Source organism: Coregonus lavaretus (assembly GCF_964263955.1).
Source record: "Coregonus lavaretus genome assembly, chromosome: 14".
Classification (NCBI taxonomy): domain Eukaryota; kingdom Metazoa; phylum Chordata; class Actinopteri; order Salmoniformes; family Salmonidae; genus Coregonus; species Coregonus lavaretus.
In genome coordinates, this window is record NC_140001.1 from 39,180,092 (window position 1) to 39,198,398 (window position 18,307).

An 18,307-nucleotide genomic window follows, 5' to 3' on the forward strand; every position below is an offset into this window, starting at 1 on the left:
AGAGGCTCCATTCCACTGAATATCAACTTGATTACAAACGACACAAGAGATATTAAACTACAACACAGAACAGCAACGCAAACTGTACCATTGAATATTATACAGTTAAAACAACCAATGCAAACTGAACAGCAGAGAACAATACAATATAATTTAGACTATGAACACAAACTATAGCTGAATACAATACAGTATTAAAGAAAACTACAGAAAAACAAACTGAACGGCTACACTATAGAATGCAATATAAACTACATTACAAGCAAAGTACACTGTATCTGAATATTAAAACTAAACTACTCCATCCTGTCAATGATAAAGTATCCATTGCTTACCAGGCAGTCTTGGTGGGAAGCAGTGACACTCAAATGGAAGCAAGATTGGCACCAAAAGTTCCAAGATGATAACATTTTAGTTTGAATGCAAATTATCATGTTATTGTTCTGGAAGGTTTGCTGCTAACCTGGAGGGTAGTTTGCAAAACTGCATACATATGGTAATAGTATCAGATTTTAGAGGATAATCAGGGGCGATGTTTTGGAGAATGTGCTTGCCTTTTCCATTTCTGGGGCGATGTTTCTCTCAGAAGGTGTGTGAGAGGATGGTGTGGAGAAAGTGGATGTGTGGTAAAGTGAAAATTGGGGATGAAAACTCAAAAGTGTTTTTAAATAGGTGGAAATTAGGAGAATAGTAGTAAAGATTGGTAGTTGGTTGGTTCCATTTCAGCTCATTTCCTGACGTGGCTTGAGATGAAATGTAGTCGACCCCAACTCTGAATGATTCTTAGTGTAGATTCTGGGATGTTGGAGAACCTCCCACTAGGCACAGACATCAATTCAACGTCTATTCCATGTCGGGTCATCGTAATTTTATTGAAATGACGTGTAAACAACATTGATTCAACAAGTGTGTGCCCAGTGGGCTGGCTCTCTGGCACTACAAACTGTCCGCGGTGACTAAAGATGAACACAAGGGGTCAGCATTGAGCTGTGTCAGAGCTCCCCACCAGCAGAGAAAATTACTTGAAAATGACTGTTTATTCCGGGGTCTGCGAAAGAAGACACGGAAGCACACTGGCTTTACTCGGATATTGTCATTTATTTATACTTATTTATACAGATTATGCTTTTATGACCAAGAGTGGGAGGAGAGGAGAAGACCAAGTGACAAGAGTGAGCAGAAAGAGAGAGGTGAGAAAAGTGAGGACAGAGCTGAAACTGCCTTCCTATGTAAAAATAGTAGGCAAGTGAGAGTACAGTAGTGAAAGAATGAGAGGCTTGGTCCAGAGAAAGGCTGTATTCACTTTCACCCACCCAGCCCTTTCAAATCAGCAAGGGTGCAAGTTTTCAAAATGGGATGCAGCCCAAAGAGTAGCGAGCCAGACAAAGGAAGACATTGCCTTAAGTAGGATTCAAACTTACTGCACTATGTCCTATTGAGGAGGTCAGACAGGAAGTAGGCTCGATTAGATGTGAATAGTATGGTTTTTATGTGTTCATGTTTATTCCAGCATACCAAGATAGTAAGATACTGCGTGTGAATATTTAAAGAAAAAAAATTGTTACTATTATCATTGTTATTATTATTCTTGTGAATCGGACAAGTATTATAAGCTTTTCTTGAATGTTTCTTAACTGTATGAATGCTAGCTTAGATCTACTACATGGTACACCCACATCAACCATATCCAAAGCCATCGATAGTTTCCTTTTTGCTGTTGGTGATGTCAATGTAATTACTGTATTGTTTTAGAGAGCAAAATGCCACCAATGTTTTTGTACTTATTTTAATTGTTTGTATTTATGTTACTGTAATGTCTTGATGAAATCATTCCAGGGTCAAATCAAACTGAATCAATAAAGATGCAAGTAAATAAACATTACTTAGTTTCCAATACGGTTATTATACACCGAGTGTACAAAATATTAGGAACACCTTCCTAATATTGAGTTGCACCCTCTTTTGCCCTCAGAACAGCCTCAATTCATTGGGGCATGGACTGACTCTACAAGGTGTCGAAAGCGTTCCACAGGGATGCTGGCCCATATTGACTCCAATGCTTCCCACAGTTCTGTCAAGTTGGCTGGATGTCCTTTGAGTGGTGGACCATTCTTGATACACAAGAGAAACTGTTGAGTGTGAAAAACCCAGCAGCGTTGCAGTTCTTGACACACTCAAACCGTTGTGCCTGGCACCTATAACCGTACCCCGTTCAAAGGCACTTCAATCTTTTGTCTTGCCAATTCACCCTCTGAATGGCACACTTACACAATCCATGTCTCAATTGTCTCAAGGCTTAACAATCCTTCTTTAACCTGTCTCCTCCCCTTCATCTACACTGCTTCTAGTGGATTTAACAAGTGACATCAATAAGGGATCATAGCTTTCAGCTGGATTCATCTGGTCAGTCTATGTCATGGAAAGAGCAGGTGTTCCTAATGTTTTGTATACTCTGTGTAGTTTTGTGGTTTTATATTTGTTTTTATTTCTATTTGTTTTTTATTTTACATTCAGTTTAGCTTCAGTTAGTTTTTAGACCTGATTTGCTGGTTTTTATTTAGTTTTAGTTGTATACAAATATATCTTTAGTTTTTATATTATTTATTTTTGGTTTTAGTGTTAGGGACAGAAAGCATGTGTGGGAGCATAGGAGGAGCCATTTATGTTGTATAGGTATGTGTGATTTTTGGGATGTCACTTCTTGCCACTGGGGCCGGGGGACAGGTGATAGTCAGGTCATAGGTTACTGTAGGTTAGGTTTAAATTATAAAGTAAATCTCAATGTGACTTGGATTTAAAAGAAATAGCGCCGAGACTAGTGCAAAAAAAAAATATGTTGGAAAGAAACTCTCTCTCGCCCATGTTTACACCAATCCAATGCTTTAAAAACAATATATATATATATATATATATATATATATATATATATATATATATATATATATATATATATACAGTGCATTCGGAAAGCATTCAGACCCCTTGACTTTTTCCACATTTTGTTACGTTACAGCCTTATTCTAAAATGGATTAAATTAAAAAAATATCCTCATCAATCTACACACAATACCCCATAATGACTAAGCGAAAACAGGTTTTTAGAAATGTTTTATTCAGATTTATTCAAAATTAAAAACAAAAATACCTTATTTACATAAGTATTCAGACCCTTTGCTATGAGACTCGAAATTGAGCTCAGGTGCATCCTGTTTCCATTGATCATCCTTGAGATGTTTCTACAACTTGATTGGAGTCCACCTGTGGTATATTCAATTGATTGGACATGATTTGGAAATGTACACACATGTCTATATAAGGTCCCACAGTTGACAGTGCATGTCAAAGCAAAAACAAAGCCATGAGGTCGAAGGAATTGTCCTTGGAGCTCCGAGACAGGATTGTGTCGAGGTACAGATTTGGGGAAGGGTACCAAAACATTTCTGCAGCATTGAAGGTCCCCAAGAACACAGTGGCCTCCGTCATTCTTAAATGGAAGAAGTTTGGAACCACCAAGACTCTTCCTAGAGCTTGCCGGCCTGCCAAACTGAGCAATCGGGGGAGAAGGGCTTTGGTCAGGGAGGTGACCAAGAACCCGATGGTCACTCTGACAAAGCTCTATAGTTCCTCTGTGGAGATGGGAGAACCCTCCAGAAGGACAACCATCTCTGCAGCACTCCACCAATCAGGCATTTATGGTAGAGTGGCCAGACGGAAGCCACTCCTCAGTAAAAGGCACATGACAGCCCACTTGGAGTTTGCCAAAAGGCACCTAAAGACTCTCAGACCATGAGAAACAAGATTCTCTGGTCTGATGAAACCAAGATTGAACTCTTTGGCCTGAAAGCCAAACGTCACGTCTGGAGGAAACCTGGCACCATCCCTACCGTGAAGCATGGTGGTGGCAGCATCATGCTGTGGGGATGTTTTTCAGCGGTAGGGACTAGGAGACTAGTCAGGATCGAGGCAAAGATGAATGGAGCAAAGTACAGAGAGATCCTTGATGAAAACCTGCTTCAGAGCGCTCAGGACCTCAGACTTGGACGAAGGTTCACCTTCCAACAGGACTACGACCATAAGCACACAGCCAAGACAACGCAGGAGTGGCTTTGGGACAAGTCTCTGAATGTCCTTGAGTGGCCCAGCCAGAGCCCGGACTTGAACCCGATCGAACATCTCTGGAGAGACTTGAAAATAGCTGTGCAGCAACGCTCCCCATCCAACCTGACGGAGCTTGAGAGGATCTTCAGAGAAGAATGGGAGAAACTCCCCAAATACAGGTGTGCCAAGCTTGTAGATTCATACCCAAGAAGACTCAAGGCTGTAATCGCTGCCAAAGGTGCTTCAACAAGTACTGAGTAAAGGATCTGAATACTTATGTAGATGTGATATTTCAGTTTTTAATGATTTGGCAAACATTTCTTAAAACCTGTTTTTTTGCTTTAATTTGAGGGTATTTGCATCCAAATCGGGTGAACGGTGTAGGAATTACAGCACTTTTTACATGTGGTCCCCCCTTTTTAAGGGACCAAAAGTAATCGGACAATTGGCTGCGCAGCTGTTCCATGGCCAGGTGTGTGTTATTCCCTCATTAGTTCATTTACGAGTAAGCAGATAAAAGGTCTAGAGTTTTTCAAGTGTGGCATTTGCATTTGGAATCTGTTGCTGTTAACCCTCAATATGAAGTCCAAATAGCTGTCACTGCCAGTGAAGCAAGCCATCATTAGGCTGAAAAATCAAAATAAAAGCTCAAACATTAGGTGTGGCCAAATCAACTATTTGGTACATTCTTAAAAAGAAAGAATTCACTGGTGAGATCAGGAACACCAAAAGGCCCGGAAGACCACGGAAAACAACTGGTGGATGACAGAATAATTATTTCCCTGGTGAAGAAAAACCCCTTCACAACAGTTGGCCAGATCAAGAACACCCTCCAGGAGGTAGGCGTATCTGTGTCAAAGTCAACAATCAAGAGAAGACTTCACCAGAGTAAATACTGAGGGTTTACCACAATATGTAAACCATTGGTAAGCCTCAAAAACAGGAAGATCAGATTAGAGTTTGCCAAAAAACATATAAAAAAGCCTGTACAGTTCCAGAACAACATTCTATGGACAGATGAGACAAAGATCAACTTGTACCGGAATGATGGGAAGAGAAGAGTATGGAGAAGGGAAGGAACTGCTCATGATCCGAAGCATACCGCCTCATCTGTGAAGCATGGTGGAGGTAGTGTTATGGCGTGGGCATATATGGCTGCCAATGGAATGGGTTCCCTTGTATTTATTGATGATTTGACTGCTGACAAAAGCAGCAGGATGAATTCTGAAGTGTTTAGGGCTATATTATCTGCTCAGATTCAGTCAAATTCTTCAAAACTCATTGGACAGCGCTTCGCAGTGCAGATGGACAATGACCCAAAGCATACTATGAAAGCAACCCAATACTTTTTTAAGGCAAAGAAGTGGAATGTTCTGCAATGGCCAAGTCAATCACCTGACCTGAATCCAATTGAGCATGCATTTCACTTGCTGAAGGCTAAACTGATGGCAAAATGCTCCAAGAACAAGCAGGAACTGAAGAGAGCTGCAGTAAAGGCCTGGCAGAGCATCACCTGGGAAGAAACCCAGCATCTGGTGATGTCTATGGGTTCCAGACTTCAGGCAGTCATTGACTGCAAAGGATTTGCAACCAAGTATTAAAACTCACAATTTAATGTATGATTATATTCGTTTGTCAAATTACTTTTGAGCCCCTAAAATTGGGGGGCTATGTATAACAATGGTTGTAATGACAAAACCCTCAAAATTGTGGTGGAGTACAGAGCCAAAATTATGCAAATCGTGTCACTGTCCAAATAGTTATGGACTTGACTGTAAATGTCATTTAGCAGAGGTTTTTATCATTTTAGTAGACACTCTTATCCAGAGCATCTTATAGTAGTGAGTGCATACATTTTCATACTTTTCCTGTACTGGTCGCCCGTGGGAATCAAACCCACAATCCTGGCGCTGTTAGCGCTATACTCTACCAACTGAGCCACATGGGACTCAAAGCAACTTATAGTCATGCATGCATTTATTTTAAGTAGGGGAGAGCGGGGTAAGTTGAGCCATTTTTTACATTCAGCATAACTCGGTCAAGGGCAGTAGAGGTGTGTCGATAAAATCACCAGGGAAGCAAAGCCCCCCCCCCCTCCCCCCTCCCCCCCTCCCCAAAAGACACTGTGTTTTGATAATTGCGTTGTTTGTGCGCTGCAACCTGTTAGTTCATATGCCTTGCCACCGTGATATATAGGCCTAAGGTCGAGACAGTAAGGAGACACAGTGGCAGAATAAATTCAACCATTCCTTTGTTTCATCACAAAACCTCTTTCCGGTGAAGTCCACAAAGCATATTGCATGTAACAAACAGGTACATTACCTACAGCATGGTCAAGCAAGTTCATGTTTCCGACATTTTCGGACTACTAAACAACTATTGATTTTGAACCACGCAGAGTTACCGCAAGTCGCAAAGAAAACAGGAGCTGCCTCCACTATTCCAGCACCATTTCAACATCAACATTTCAACTATGCTTAGTCTAATACAGTGACAACTAAAAGATACCAAAGAAAATGTGTCCAATCAACCAAAGCTAAATATATATGATGTGGCTGTCCATGGTTCTGATTTCTCTCTAACTCTCTCTCTCTCTCTCTCTCTCTCTCTCTGTGTTTGTTTGTGTGTGTGCATGCAAGTATCATTTTTTTTGGGACTCACCCTACTTGTAGAGAAACGCCAATTTCATCCTCCTCTCTTTCATGTTGATGAAACAATCTATGACTGTCATACAGTATACGCTTTTAGTTTTTGTAGTCCTAGGCTACCTGGCTAAAATGCTTGCTCGCTAGCATAACTTCCTTTCATGGGCAACGATGAGCCAGCTAGTTAAAATTAGCCTACTACATCTAGCTACATATTGAACTTCCATCCTCTCAGGCCAGGGGCACAATTGATGAATTTATGGTTGGATCAGAATCGGCTTTATAATCATTGGCCAATACGGAGAATTACGTAAAAGCACAAGTTCAAATCCCTATCTCCACACAATGAGATGCAACAATTCAAGTTTTTTCTGTCAATTACGTTTTGCTTTTGATGTGATGTGATTGGTGTAAAGCCAAATCCAAACTGGCTTCCCGGTTGAGCTCACTCAGTTTAGCTCAAGGCTGATTGGCTATTATTTTATACTTTTTTTATCAAGGGAGGCCAAATGCTCTCTGGCTTCCATTGCATTCAATGCTACGGCAGCAACAATGTCATACTCTTTTTGACCATTCAGCATCAGATACAGTTGAAGTCAGAAGTTAGGTCGGAGTCATTAAAACTTTTTTTCAACCACTCCACAAATGTCTTGTTAACAAACTATAGTTTTGTTAAGTCGATTAGGACATCTACTTTGTGCATGACACAAGTAATTTTTCCAACAATTGTTTACAGACAGATTATTTTACTTATAATTCACTGTATCACAATTCCAGTGGGTTAGAAGTTTACATACACTAAGTTGACTGTGCCGTTAAACAACTTGGGAAATTCCAGAAAACTATGTCATGGCTTTAGAAGCTTCTGATAGGATAATTGACATAGTTTGAGTCAATTGGAGGTGTACCTGTGGATGTATTTCAAGGCCTACCTTCAAACTCAGTGCCTCTTTGCTTGACATCATGGGAAAATCAAAAGAAATCAGCCAAGACCTCTAAAAATAATTGTAGACCTCTACAAGTCTGGTTCATCCTTGGGAGCATTTTCCAAATGCCTGAAGGTACCACGTTCATCTGTACAAACAATAGTACGCAAGTATAAACACCATGGGACCACGCAGCCGTCATACCACTCAGGAAGGAGACACGTTCTGTCTCCTAGAGATGAACGTACTTTGGTGCGAAAAGTGCAAATCAATCCCAGAACAACAGCAAAGGACCTTGTGAAGATGCTGATGGAAACAGGTACAAAAGTATCTATATCCACAGTAAAACAAGTCCTATATCGACATAACCTGAAAGGCCGCTCAGCAAGGAAGAAGCCACTGCTCCAAAACCGCCATAAAAAAGCCAGACTACGGTTTGCAACTGCACATGTGGACAAAGATCGTACTTTTTGGAGAAATGTCCTCTGGTCTGATGAAACAAAAATAGAACTGTTTGGCCATAATGACCATCGTTATGTTTGGAGGAAAAAGGGGGTGCTTGCAAGCCGAAGAACACAATCCCAACCGTGAAACACGGGGGTGACAGCATCATGCTGTGGGGGTGCTTTGCTGCAGGAGGGACTGGTGGACTTCACAAAATAGATGGTATCATGAGGAAGGAAAATTATGTGGATTGAAGCAACATCTCAAGACATCAGTCAGGAAGTTAAAGCTTGGTCGCAAATGGGTCTTCCAAATGGACAATGACCTCAAGCATACAGTGGGGAGAACAAGTATTTGATACACTGCCAATTTTGCAGGTTTTCCTACTTACAAAGCATGTAGTGGTCTGTTATTTTTTATCATAGGTACACTTCAACTGTGAGAGACAGAATCTAAAACAAAAATCCAGAAAATCACATCGTATGATTTTCAAGTAATTAATTTGCATTTTATTGCATGACGTAAGTATTTGATCACCTACCAACCAGTAAGAATTCCGGCTCTCACAGACCTGTTAGTTTTTCTTTAAGAAGCCCTCCTGTTCTCCACTCATTACCTGTATTAACTGCACCTGTTTGAACTCGTTACCTGTATAAAAGACACCTGTCCACACACTCAATCAAACAGACTCCAACCTCTCCACAATGGCCAAGACCAGAGAGCTGTGTAAGGACATCAGGGATAAAATTGTACACCTGCACAAGGCTAGGATGGGCTACAGGACAATAGGCAAGCAGCTTGGTGAGAAGGCAACAACTGTTGGCGCAATTATTAGAAAATGGAAGAAGTTCAAGATGACGGTCAATCAACCTCGGTCTGGGGCTCCATGCAAGATCTCACCTCGTGGGGCATCAATGATCATGAGGAAGGTGAGGGATCAGCCCAGAACTACACGGCAGGACCTGGTCAATGACCTGAAGAGAGCTGGGACCACAGTCTCAAAGAAAACCATTAGTAACACACTACGCCGTCATGGATTAAAATCCTGCAGCGCACGCAAGGTCCCCCTGCTCAAGCCAGCGCATGTCCAGGCCCGTCTGAAGTTTGCCAATGACCATCTGGATGATCCAGAGGAGGAATGGGAGAAGGTCATGTGGTCTGATGAGACAGAAATAGAGCTTTTTAGTCTAAACTCCACTCGCCGTGTTTGGAGGAAGAAGAAGGATGAGTACAACCCCAAGAACACCAACCCAACCGTGAAACATGGCGGTGGAAACATCATTCTTTGGGGATGCTTTTCTGCAAAGGGGACAGGACGACTGCACCGTATTGAGGGGAGGATGGATGGGGCCATGTATCGCAAGATCTTGGCCAACAACCTCCTTCCCTCAGTAAGAGCATTAAAGATGGGTCGTGGCTGGGTCTTCCAGCATGACAATGACCCGAAACACACAGCCAGGGCAACTAAGGAGTGGCTCCGTAAGAAGCATCTCAAGGTCCTGGAGTGGCCTAGCCAGTCTCCAGACCTGAACCCAATAGAAAATCTTTGGAGGGAGCTGAAAGTCCGTATTGCCCAGCGACAGCCCCGAAACCTGAAGGATCTGGAGAAGGTCTGTATGGAGGAGTGGGACAAAATCCCTGCTGCAGTGTGTGCAAACCTGGTCAAGACCTACAGGAAACTTACATGATCTCTGTAATTGCAAACAAAGGTTTCTGTACCAAATATTATGTTCTGCTTTTCTGATGTATCAAATACTTATGTCATGCAATAAAATGCAAATTAATTACTTAAAAATCATACAATTTGATTTTCTGGATTTTTGTTTTAGATTCCGTCTCTCACAGTTGAAGTGTACCTATGATAAAAATTACAGACCTCTACATGCTTTGTAAGTAGGAAAACCTGCAAAATCGGCAGTGTATTTGCACATAATCTCTTGCACATCTAGCATTCCAGTGTTAATACTATTGTAATTATTCTGCACTATAGCCTATTTATTGCCTTACCTCCATAACTTGCTACATTTGCACACACTGTATATATATTTTCTGTTGTATTTCTGACTTTATGTTTTTTTTACCCCATATGTAACTCTGTGTTGTTTTTGTTGCACTACTTTGCTTTGTCTTGGCCAGGTCGCAGTTGTAAATGAGAACCTGTTCTCAACTGGCTTACCTGGTTAAATAAAGGTTAAATAAAAAAAATAAAAAATAAAAGTATCAAATACTTGTTCTCCCCACTGTACTTCCAAAGTTGTGGCAAAATGGCTTAAGGACAACAAAGTCAATGTATTGAATTGGCCATCACAAAGCCCTGACCTCAATCCTATAGGAAATGTGTGGGCAGAACTTAAAAAGCATGTGCGAGCAAGGAGGCCTACAAACCTGACTCAGTTACACCAGCTCTGTCAGGAGGAATAGGCCAAAATTCACCCAACTTATTGTGGGAAGCTTGTGGAAGGCTACCCAAAACGTTTGACCCAAGTTAAACAATTTAAAAGCAATGCTAACAAATACTAATTGAGTGTATGTAAACATCTGACCCACTGGGAATGTGATGAAATAAATAAAAGCTGAAATAAATCATTCTCTCTAGTATTATTCTGAAATGTCACATTCTTAAAATAAAGTGGTGATCCTAACTGACCTAAAACAGGGAATTTATACTAGGATTAAATGTCAGGAATTGTGAAAAACTGAGTTTAAATGTATTTGGCTAAGGTATATGTAAACTTCTACTTCAACTGTAGATGGGCTACACATACAGAGACAGAGGGGGCGCTGTTTCGCTCGCTCTGATTATTTCTCCGGTGAGATACATTCAGCCCTTTGCGAATTGAAGTAAAAGTATGAAACACAGAGAGACGAAAGATACATTTAATATGTTTTTTCTTTTTTTCTTGGTACATTTTTTGGGGGAATCCTGGCTTCCCTTGGCATCCATGAATACACACCACTGGTCAAGGGAAATATAGTATTATTTGTAACAAAGATATCAACAAATATTTAAGGATGTTGTGTTTCCCTGGAAATAATCAGAATTTATGTAAACATTACAGTTTTGAAAGCATAGCTTGTCCAAAAAAAGTGGTCTCTTGGCACAACTTACCCCGGGTATGGGTTAAGTTGAGCAAAGGGACAGAGTAAATTAAGCCACATACACATTTTTTGACTGAATGAAATATTACCACTACTTTTTTTAAACCATGTCCATCTTTATTTGCCAAACACAATTCAACACAACCACAATGCTTTTTTGTCTTTAATAATTTTAAGCAACTTTTAACACAGGCTTAACACCTAACAAACACTTTTGTACTTTTTTTTAAACACTTAACATAGGCCGGCCCCTGTCCCCCAGCGGCAATTCACTTGACTTGGTGAAAATCCGTTTTTTGGAACTAACTTGCATACCACTTTTTCCATGTGGTTTCTTACTTCATAGACTCTATAAAATGATGACCTCTTCCTAAATATTTGGTAAAATGATTAATTTTGTGTATGATTTCCAAGAAACAATGGTGGCTCAACGTACCCCTTTGGATCAACTTACCCCTATCTCCCCTAGGTGCCATTCTCTAATAAATCTGTCAAGGTACTGCTGCTCTAATCTTCTTTTGCCACATCAAATTATTAACAATTTCAAATTTAGAAAAATACTTAAATTCATAACAGAGAAGCTGTAAGAACAGCTTTAACATCATTGTGCCAGAGCCAATTCATTATAACTGTCACACGGTAGTAGCAATCGCGAAAATAGTTGACGCCGTGAAATATGTCCCTCTTCTCCTTCCTTCCTACCAGCTAGCTAGCTAATGTCAGTGTTTTGGTTAAATGCATGCAGAAGTGGTCCAACCAGAGAAACGCTCAAGTGATTGTATCGTTTTAATTTATTTCAGACAGTTCGTGTGAGCTCTTCTACAAGAACATTAGCAGGAAGCACGGTAAACTCTGATAGCTTGCTAGCAAACTTTCTGCAAGAAGTTAACGTTAGACTGGTTTCTGTAAACAAAACCTAGCTAGCTATTAAGGAGCTAGCCAGAGAGACTCCATCGTCGGTCGGGTCTCTGGCTTGGAAGCAACCAATGAAGTACTACCTAGCTAGCTAGTTAGTTATCTTTAGAGATGAGAAGGCCAACATAAGTTACAGAATACTGTCATTAGTCGGCCGTTTGTGTGTGGAATAGGCTATAATGTGTTCGAAGGCTATTATGTAGCTAGCATATATGCCTCTGTAACGTTAGCTAGCTAGCTAACTTGTCTATATTGTGTCGTGGAGGAATAGCTAGGCTAACTGAACATGACTGTATAACTCCAAATAGGCTACTGAATGGCATAATCATATTTTTATTTATTTACTGCCATGTCCTTTTTCTTTGTGTTCTATTAGAATGTAGTGTGTCATCCTCCTTAGGATTTATGGGATGTACTGCTATTGATTACATATTGCTTCCCAAGAGATGATGTTTCCTTGAATCAAGTAGGCTGTCGTTGTAAATTAATGTGAGACTAAATAAAAGGGCCCCTTTCTAGGGCAAGGTCAACTGACAGCTCACAGTGGCGAGAGGTCAAGGGTTATTGCAATTCTGAAGAGAAGCAATTTCGTTCAGCCTGTAGCAAGGACTGCCAGTATAGAACTTCATTGTGTGTTTATTATTCACAACACACTTATTCTTCGCCTTGTCACTGTAAGATATATTTGCTGTGTATATGTATGTCTGTTTTACACTGAACAGTAATTTAACTTTAGGGACAATAAAGATTTAGGCTATTGAATGGAATTATTCATAATTCATACATACATCCACACGTGCTGCCCTATGTGAACAGTAGGGTTGACACTTGTTTTGCTATGCCTGGTTTAGACTGCTGTCTGAAGGATTTAAATAATTCCACAGAATATGTTGGTAACCCTAATGAGGAGAGTAATGTCTAGTGTAGAAGTTAAAAACATTGATTTCAGTTTTTTCTTTCAGCAAGTGTGAGACCATGGTGGTGAATCTCTGCCTGCCACATTTCAAGACCACCATCCAGTGTGACAAGGTACAAAACATTTTAGATTGCATTAGAATTGTATGGACCGGAGCTGACATTATCCCCCCCTCCATTGATCGTTTTCTAGCGTTGGTTCAATGTGTCGGCTAACAATCTGAACAAAGGTTGTATGCTCAGTCAAAGTAAAAGCAAATGGCGGGGGGAAATGCTTCTAAATAAAACATCTAAAATGAGCATTCTTATTGGAAAAGTTCAGATACTCGCTTTCCTCCTCCTCCCCAGCTGACAAAGCCACTTTTCCTTTTTGTCTCGTCTCACCCCCTTGTCCTTCTCTAATACATCTGTGGTAATATTCTGTCCTCTGGGTGTTATGGAGAGGAGGAGGAGAAAGAGCCAAGGTGAGAGATGTGTGCTAGAATGAGAGGAAGAGGTTGGCGGGGGAGGATGGTCGGAAGGAGAGGGGCAAGTTGCTGTGTGGGAGGTTGAATCACAGCTGACCTTGCTATGTTCCTCTCTTTGTATTATAGGCTGTTTGATACTCGCTTGGCTAGGCCTTATTCTTGTTCTGGGAGTGAATCTTCAACTTTTTCACTCTCCTCTTTTATCTCTCTCTCTATCCTTTCATTCTCCACCTCCTTTTTGCCCTTCCTGTCTCCTCTTTACCTTACCTCACTTTCATAACTTCTCTCTTCAACCCTACCGCCCTCTCTCCTCCTCCTCCTTTCCATCCCTCTTCCCTTCCTCACTCTTCACCCCTCTCTCTCCTCTCTTCTTTTCCCTCTTTCCCTCATCTAGCTGTGTGCAGATGGGTATGACGTCACCAACCTCCTATCGGCCGACCCAGCAGTCCGGAGGCGGGGTTTTAAGCTGGAGTACTTCCTTCGGCCACCCGTTCAGGTGAGCTGACGCTCTAGAATATTTAGAGATGAATCTTATGACATCACTGTCCTATTCTTCATCTCTTTCTAGAGAAGTGGTCATTTTGGGCAGGTGTCTGTCTGTCTAATCTTCCCTTTATCTGACCCTAGGTTACACTGCAGTTTGGTTTCCAGGTCGAAGTGTGTCGGGTGGATGTGGAACTGTGGCCCTGGGGGATGGACCGAGGACAGGCCTGCAAGAGGCTGGAGATCAGCACCAGCTCTGATCCCCCACTCCCTCACAACCACAGCCTAGAGCAGGGCCAAAGTCAGGCCCAACCAGGCCAAGACAAGGGCCAGCAATGGGACCAAGCCAAGGCCCAATTCAAGGGCCACCAATGGAGCCTCCAGGCCCAACAATGGAGCCTACAAGGCCAGGAGAAGAGTCAGCAATGGACCCAACGTGGCCAAACTCAGAGTCACACAGACACCAGCCAGGGGGATTTCCGCCTAGTGGGACGCTGTGAACTAAGAGAAGAGATCCATGTCAGTTTCTCCCATCCCTGTTTCCGCCCGCGCCCTCCCTTCCCCTCCCTGCCACCGCCTCCCCGAGAGGGGTGTAGACAAGAGGAGCTGTGGAGCAGGGGCCCGCTCTCACTAGGCTCTGTGAAGCAGCTCCGTGTGTCAGTGCCGTACGGTGCGGGTGCCTCCGCGATGGGGCTCAAGGCACTGGCAGTGTGGGGGCTGCCTTCTCGCTGCTGCCCTCCAGAGGAGGTGGAGAGGGTGAGGATAGCACATGAGAACGCTAGCCTGAGACCAGCGCCACAGCTTAGCCACTTGGCATCAGCGCAGACTTCCCCTGTCATTCAACCACAGCCGCTGTCACAGACGACAACACCAACGAGGTATAGTGTGTATAAAACATGACTGTTTTCAACACAATATATGATGCAAGGTGAATTGTAATTCTGTTCATGAAGCCAAAGGCAAAACCTTCATCTCTGGGACGATAATAATGTTCTGTATTTTTCTCGATTTCCCCCCCCCCCCACCCCCAGCCTCCTGCAGGTCCCTGAGGAGTTCCTGGACCCCCTGACCCAGGAAGTGATGTTGCTGCCTATGCTGCTGCCCAGCGGAGTGTCTGTGGACAGCTCCACTCTGGAGGAGTACCAGAGGAGGGAGGCAACCTGGGGTCGTGTCCCCAACGACCCCTTCACCGGTGTTCCCTTCATCCCTGAGGCACAGGCCCTCCCCAACCCCCACCTGAAGAGCCGCATCGACCGCTTCCTGCTTCAGACAGGGTTAGAGGTCAGGGAGGGGATGGTGGGGAGGCAGGTCCAGGGGGAGAATCCGCACACCTCCAGACTCATACCCCCACAGAGGACAGGGGACAGTGGGGCCCCTGCAGTCACTAATGCTGCTGCTGCTATAGAGTCAGCCAACCACCAGGGTGCACTTAGCAGAAACAGTGGGACTCTCACACAGACTACTCAAAAACGGGCAGAAAGTGTTAATACAGAGAGGAGCCTCTCTACGCAGCACAGGGGAACCGGGGCTTTTAACAACAGGGTGAAGAATGGGAATGGGAAGGACCGGTGTGCTGGTAAAGTTGGTCGTAAAGAAGGGGTAGTGGATAGAGTGAGTTCCCAGGATGGAGGGCCAGATTTGGGGACTAGGAGGAAGAGAGAGCTGGAGGTTTGGGCCACTCTGATCCGCTCTAAGGGAAAGGGTGAGCCCACCGCAGCCAAAGCAGCCTCTGCTAGCGCTGGTCACGCCAAGGAGCTACTTCCTGACTCGAAAAGACTAAGAACAGACACAAACTCCACTATCTCCACAGGTAAGTGGTGAACTGGTGTAGACAATTCAAAAAGCGTGAGAGCAAAACATCAAGGCATTCATTCTCTTGTTAGTTCAAAGGCCTTTATTGAAGGTTGGCTCTATCAAATATTTGAATGTGTCACTCATTAGTGTTTCTGTGTTATTCCTTTTGTTCCAGCCACAGTTCCCAGCGGTAGCTCCCATGAGCAGCGTTTGTCTGCCAGTCTAGACCATGAGCAGCGTTCGTCTGCCAGTCTAGACCATGAGCAGCGTTCGTCTGCCAGTCTAGACCATGAGCAGCGTTTGTCTGCCAGTCTAGACCATGAGCAGCGTTCGTCTGCCAGTCTAGACCATGAGCAGCGTTTGTCTGCCAGTCTAGACCAGGCCCTTCTCTCAGCTCTGCAGGGTCGACCCTCCTTTACCTCCTACACCTCCCAAACCCCCCAGGTCCAACACAAACACACAGACACACCTGCTGACACCCCAACAGGTAGGCGCAGCGGCTAGTGGCTTGTATGATATGGCTCAAATGTACCTTTCCTTGGAGTAATCACTGATCTGACAAGGAAAAACAATTGAGGGGAATTCTGGTTTTTCTCTTCTCCATTTCCTTCCAGATAAGTGATTACTTCAAGTAAGATAGAAAGGCTGTAATGCTTTTATAAGGTTTTCCATCAACTTCAGGGTTGAGAGTACGAATGAATGACGGGGAAAAGTATTGAGTTGACTAGTCATTAGTTGAACAAGTTAGATGGTCAAGTAGTGGGATGTTACCAGGGAGAAAGACACTGTCAACATAGATAGGCTGTCCAAGGGCAGGCCTTTCAGGCCCACTACACTGTACCAAGGTCTTTCAGTTCATTATGTTCACCTACAGTATGTGTGCAGAGATGGATCTTTCTTTCTTTATACTGCATCCTCCGCGACTTGCCATACAAACTTTCTTTCCATTGCTGTAATTCCTGTAGTTTGTTGAAAGTCTTTTTTCAATAACGTTTCAGTTGTTGGAGAGTGAATACAGTGGTCTGTCAGAGAGAAAATACAATTTAAAACTGTGAACAGATCATCTCAGTCAAGGTGTACATACTGCTCAATACATGTGTTCTCTTTCTCTCCTTCAACCTTTCGCTCTTTCTCACCCTCTATAGCGTTTCCTATTTCTCTCCTTCCCCCCCTTCTCTCTCCCCTTCCCTATCTCTCTCTCCCAGGTGAGAACAGGTGTGGTTCTTGTTCCTGCTCTCTGTCCGTCTACTCGACCTCTCCGTCAGCGTACCGCCTGCCCTGTGGTCACTTCCTGTGCCGCCCCTGCCTACACAGGAAGCCCCGCCCACTTGTCACCACAGCAATGCCCAATCACATCCTATGTCCCACCTGCAATAGCCCTGCCTCTTCCAGTGACATCACACGCGTGCATCACTGAATGGAAAAATGTGTGGCATTAACCATTGAACTGAACAACCCACGTGACTCCCAACCCACGTGTTGTTAACCACCACCGGACACACGGTCACCCACTCACTGTACATGCCTGTGCTCTTCACTGCACACGTGAGCAGCGGAATAGCAGTGGACATTGGAGGAAACATAGATTACAATGGGACTCTTTATTATCCCTTGGGCCTTGATAAACAGTTACTTAAACTCCACCTGTCTTGTGCTGCCCCTCTACCCCACTCCCCAACGGAAGTCATTAAAATGTTTACAGACTGATCTTCTTAAATGTATGTTTTAGTTTGGTTTATTCATTGTGGTGATGTGGGTCATACTTGTACCAAAGTGTCATAACTTGAGAACGTTTGCTTGGTTGGTGAGTGTGTTTCTGTTTCTGCTTTATCCAACTTGTCTTGCTAAACAAGGGAACAGTGTAGCGTCACAGCAAGAACAACGGCCACAGCTGTTTGTCGGCAGCCATTGGATAGATTGATCAGAGAGGAATAGAAAAGTGTGTTCAGTCACAAAGAGAGAAGGGAGAAGGTGAAATGGAGAATGAGAGGTACAGAAAGAGAGAGAAGAGTGGTCCAAGGCTGCTGTCTCTTGAGTGGCCAGTACAGCACAAACCTATCTTTGCTGATTTTTTTACCCCCTTGTTTTCCCTTATTTCAAGATATATATATTTTGCCGCAATAGTCTCAAACATCAAGACAAAAATGTTAATTGCCGATTGACAGGGACTTCATACATAGGTGAATACATTTATCTATGCTCTTCTCCACCTCTCTTCCTCTTGGGCGTTTTCACATTTGGGCAAAAGTCAGTCCTCTCTCCTCTGTGACCCAGAAACTGAAAAGTGGTCGAGGAGAGTGTCAATTGGTTAGGAGGCGAACGGAAAAGTGTCTTCCCCTCCTCGAAAGCCACCTTTCATTGAGAATATTCATGTGTATCCTACCTGAGTCCTTCGCATGAAGAGTTTTGAAATCTGCCACACCCCGTTTGAATCAGCTATTGTTTAGTAGGAGGAGAAAGACATGCACATGTTTAAAAACAATATGTTACTTATTTTATCTATAAAATGTATTGCGCTGCT

At 43.1% G+C, this 18,307-nt stretch overlaps 1 protein-coding gene across 1 annotated transcript; it reads left to right on the plus strand.

Annotated features, from left to right (window-relative positions):
• The first annotated feature begins 11,923 nt into the window (after positions 1 to 11,923).
• LOC311140958 (RING finger protein 37-like) lies at positions 11,924 to 18,307 on the plus strand. Its single transcript, XM_084176219.1, has 7 exons — positions 11,924 to 12,057; positions 13,090 to 13,156; positions 13,904 to 14,005; positions 14,137 to 14,870; positions 15,024 to 15,802; positions 15,962 to 16,273; positions 16,932 to 18,307. Exons 2-7 carry the CDS (start codon positions 13,103 to 13,105, stop codon positions 17,201 to 17,203), a joined length of 2,253 nt encoding a protein of 750 aa, XP_084032345.1. The 5' UTR covers positions 11,924 to 12,057; positions 13,090 to 13,102; the 3' UTR covers positions 17,204 to 18,307.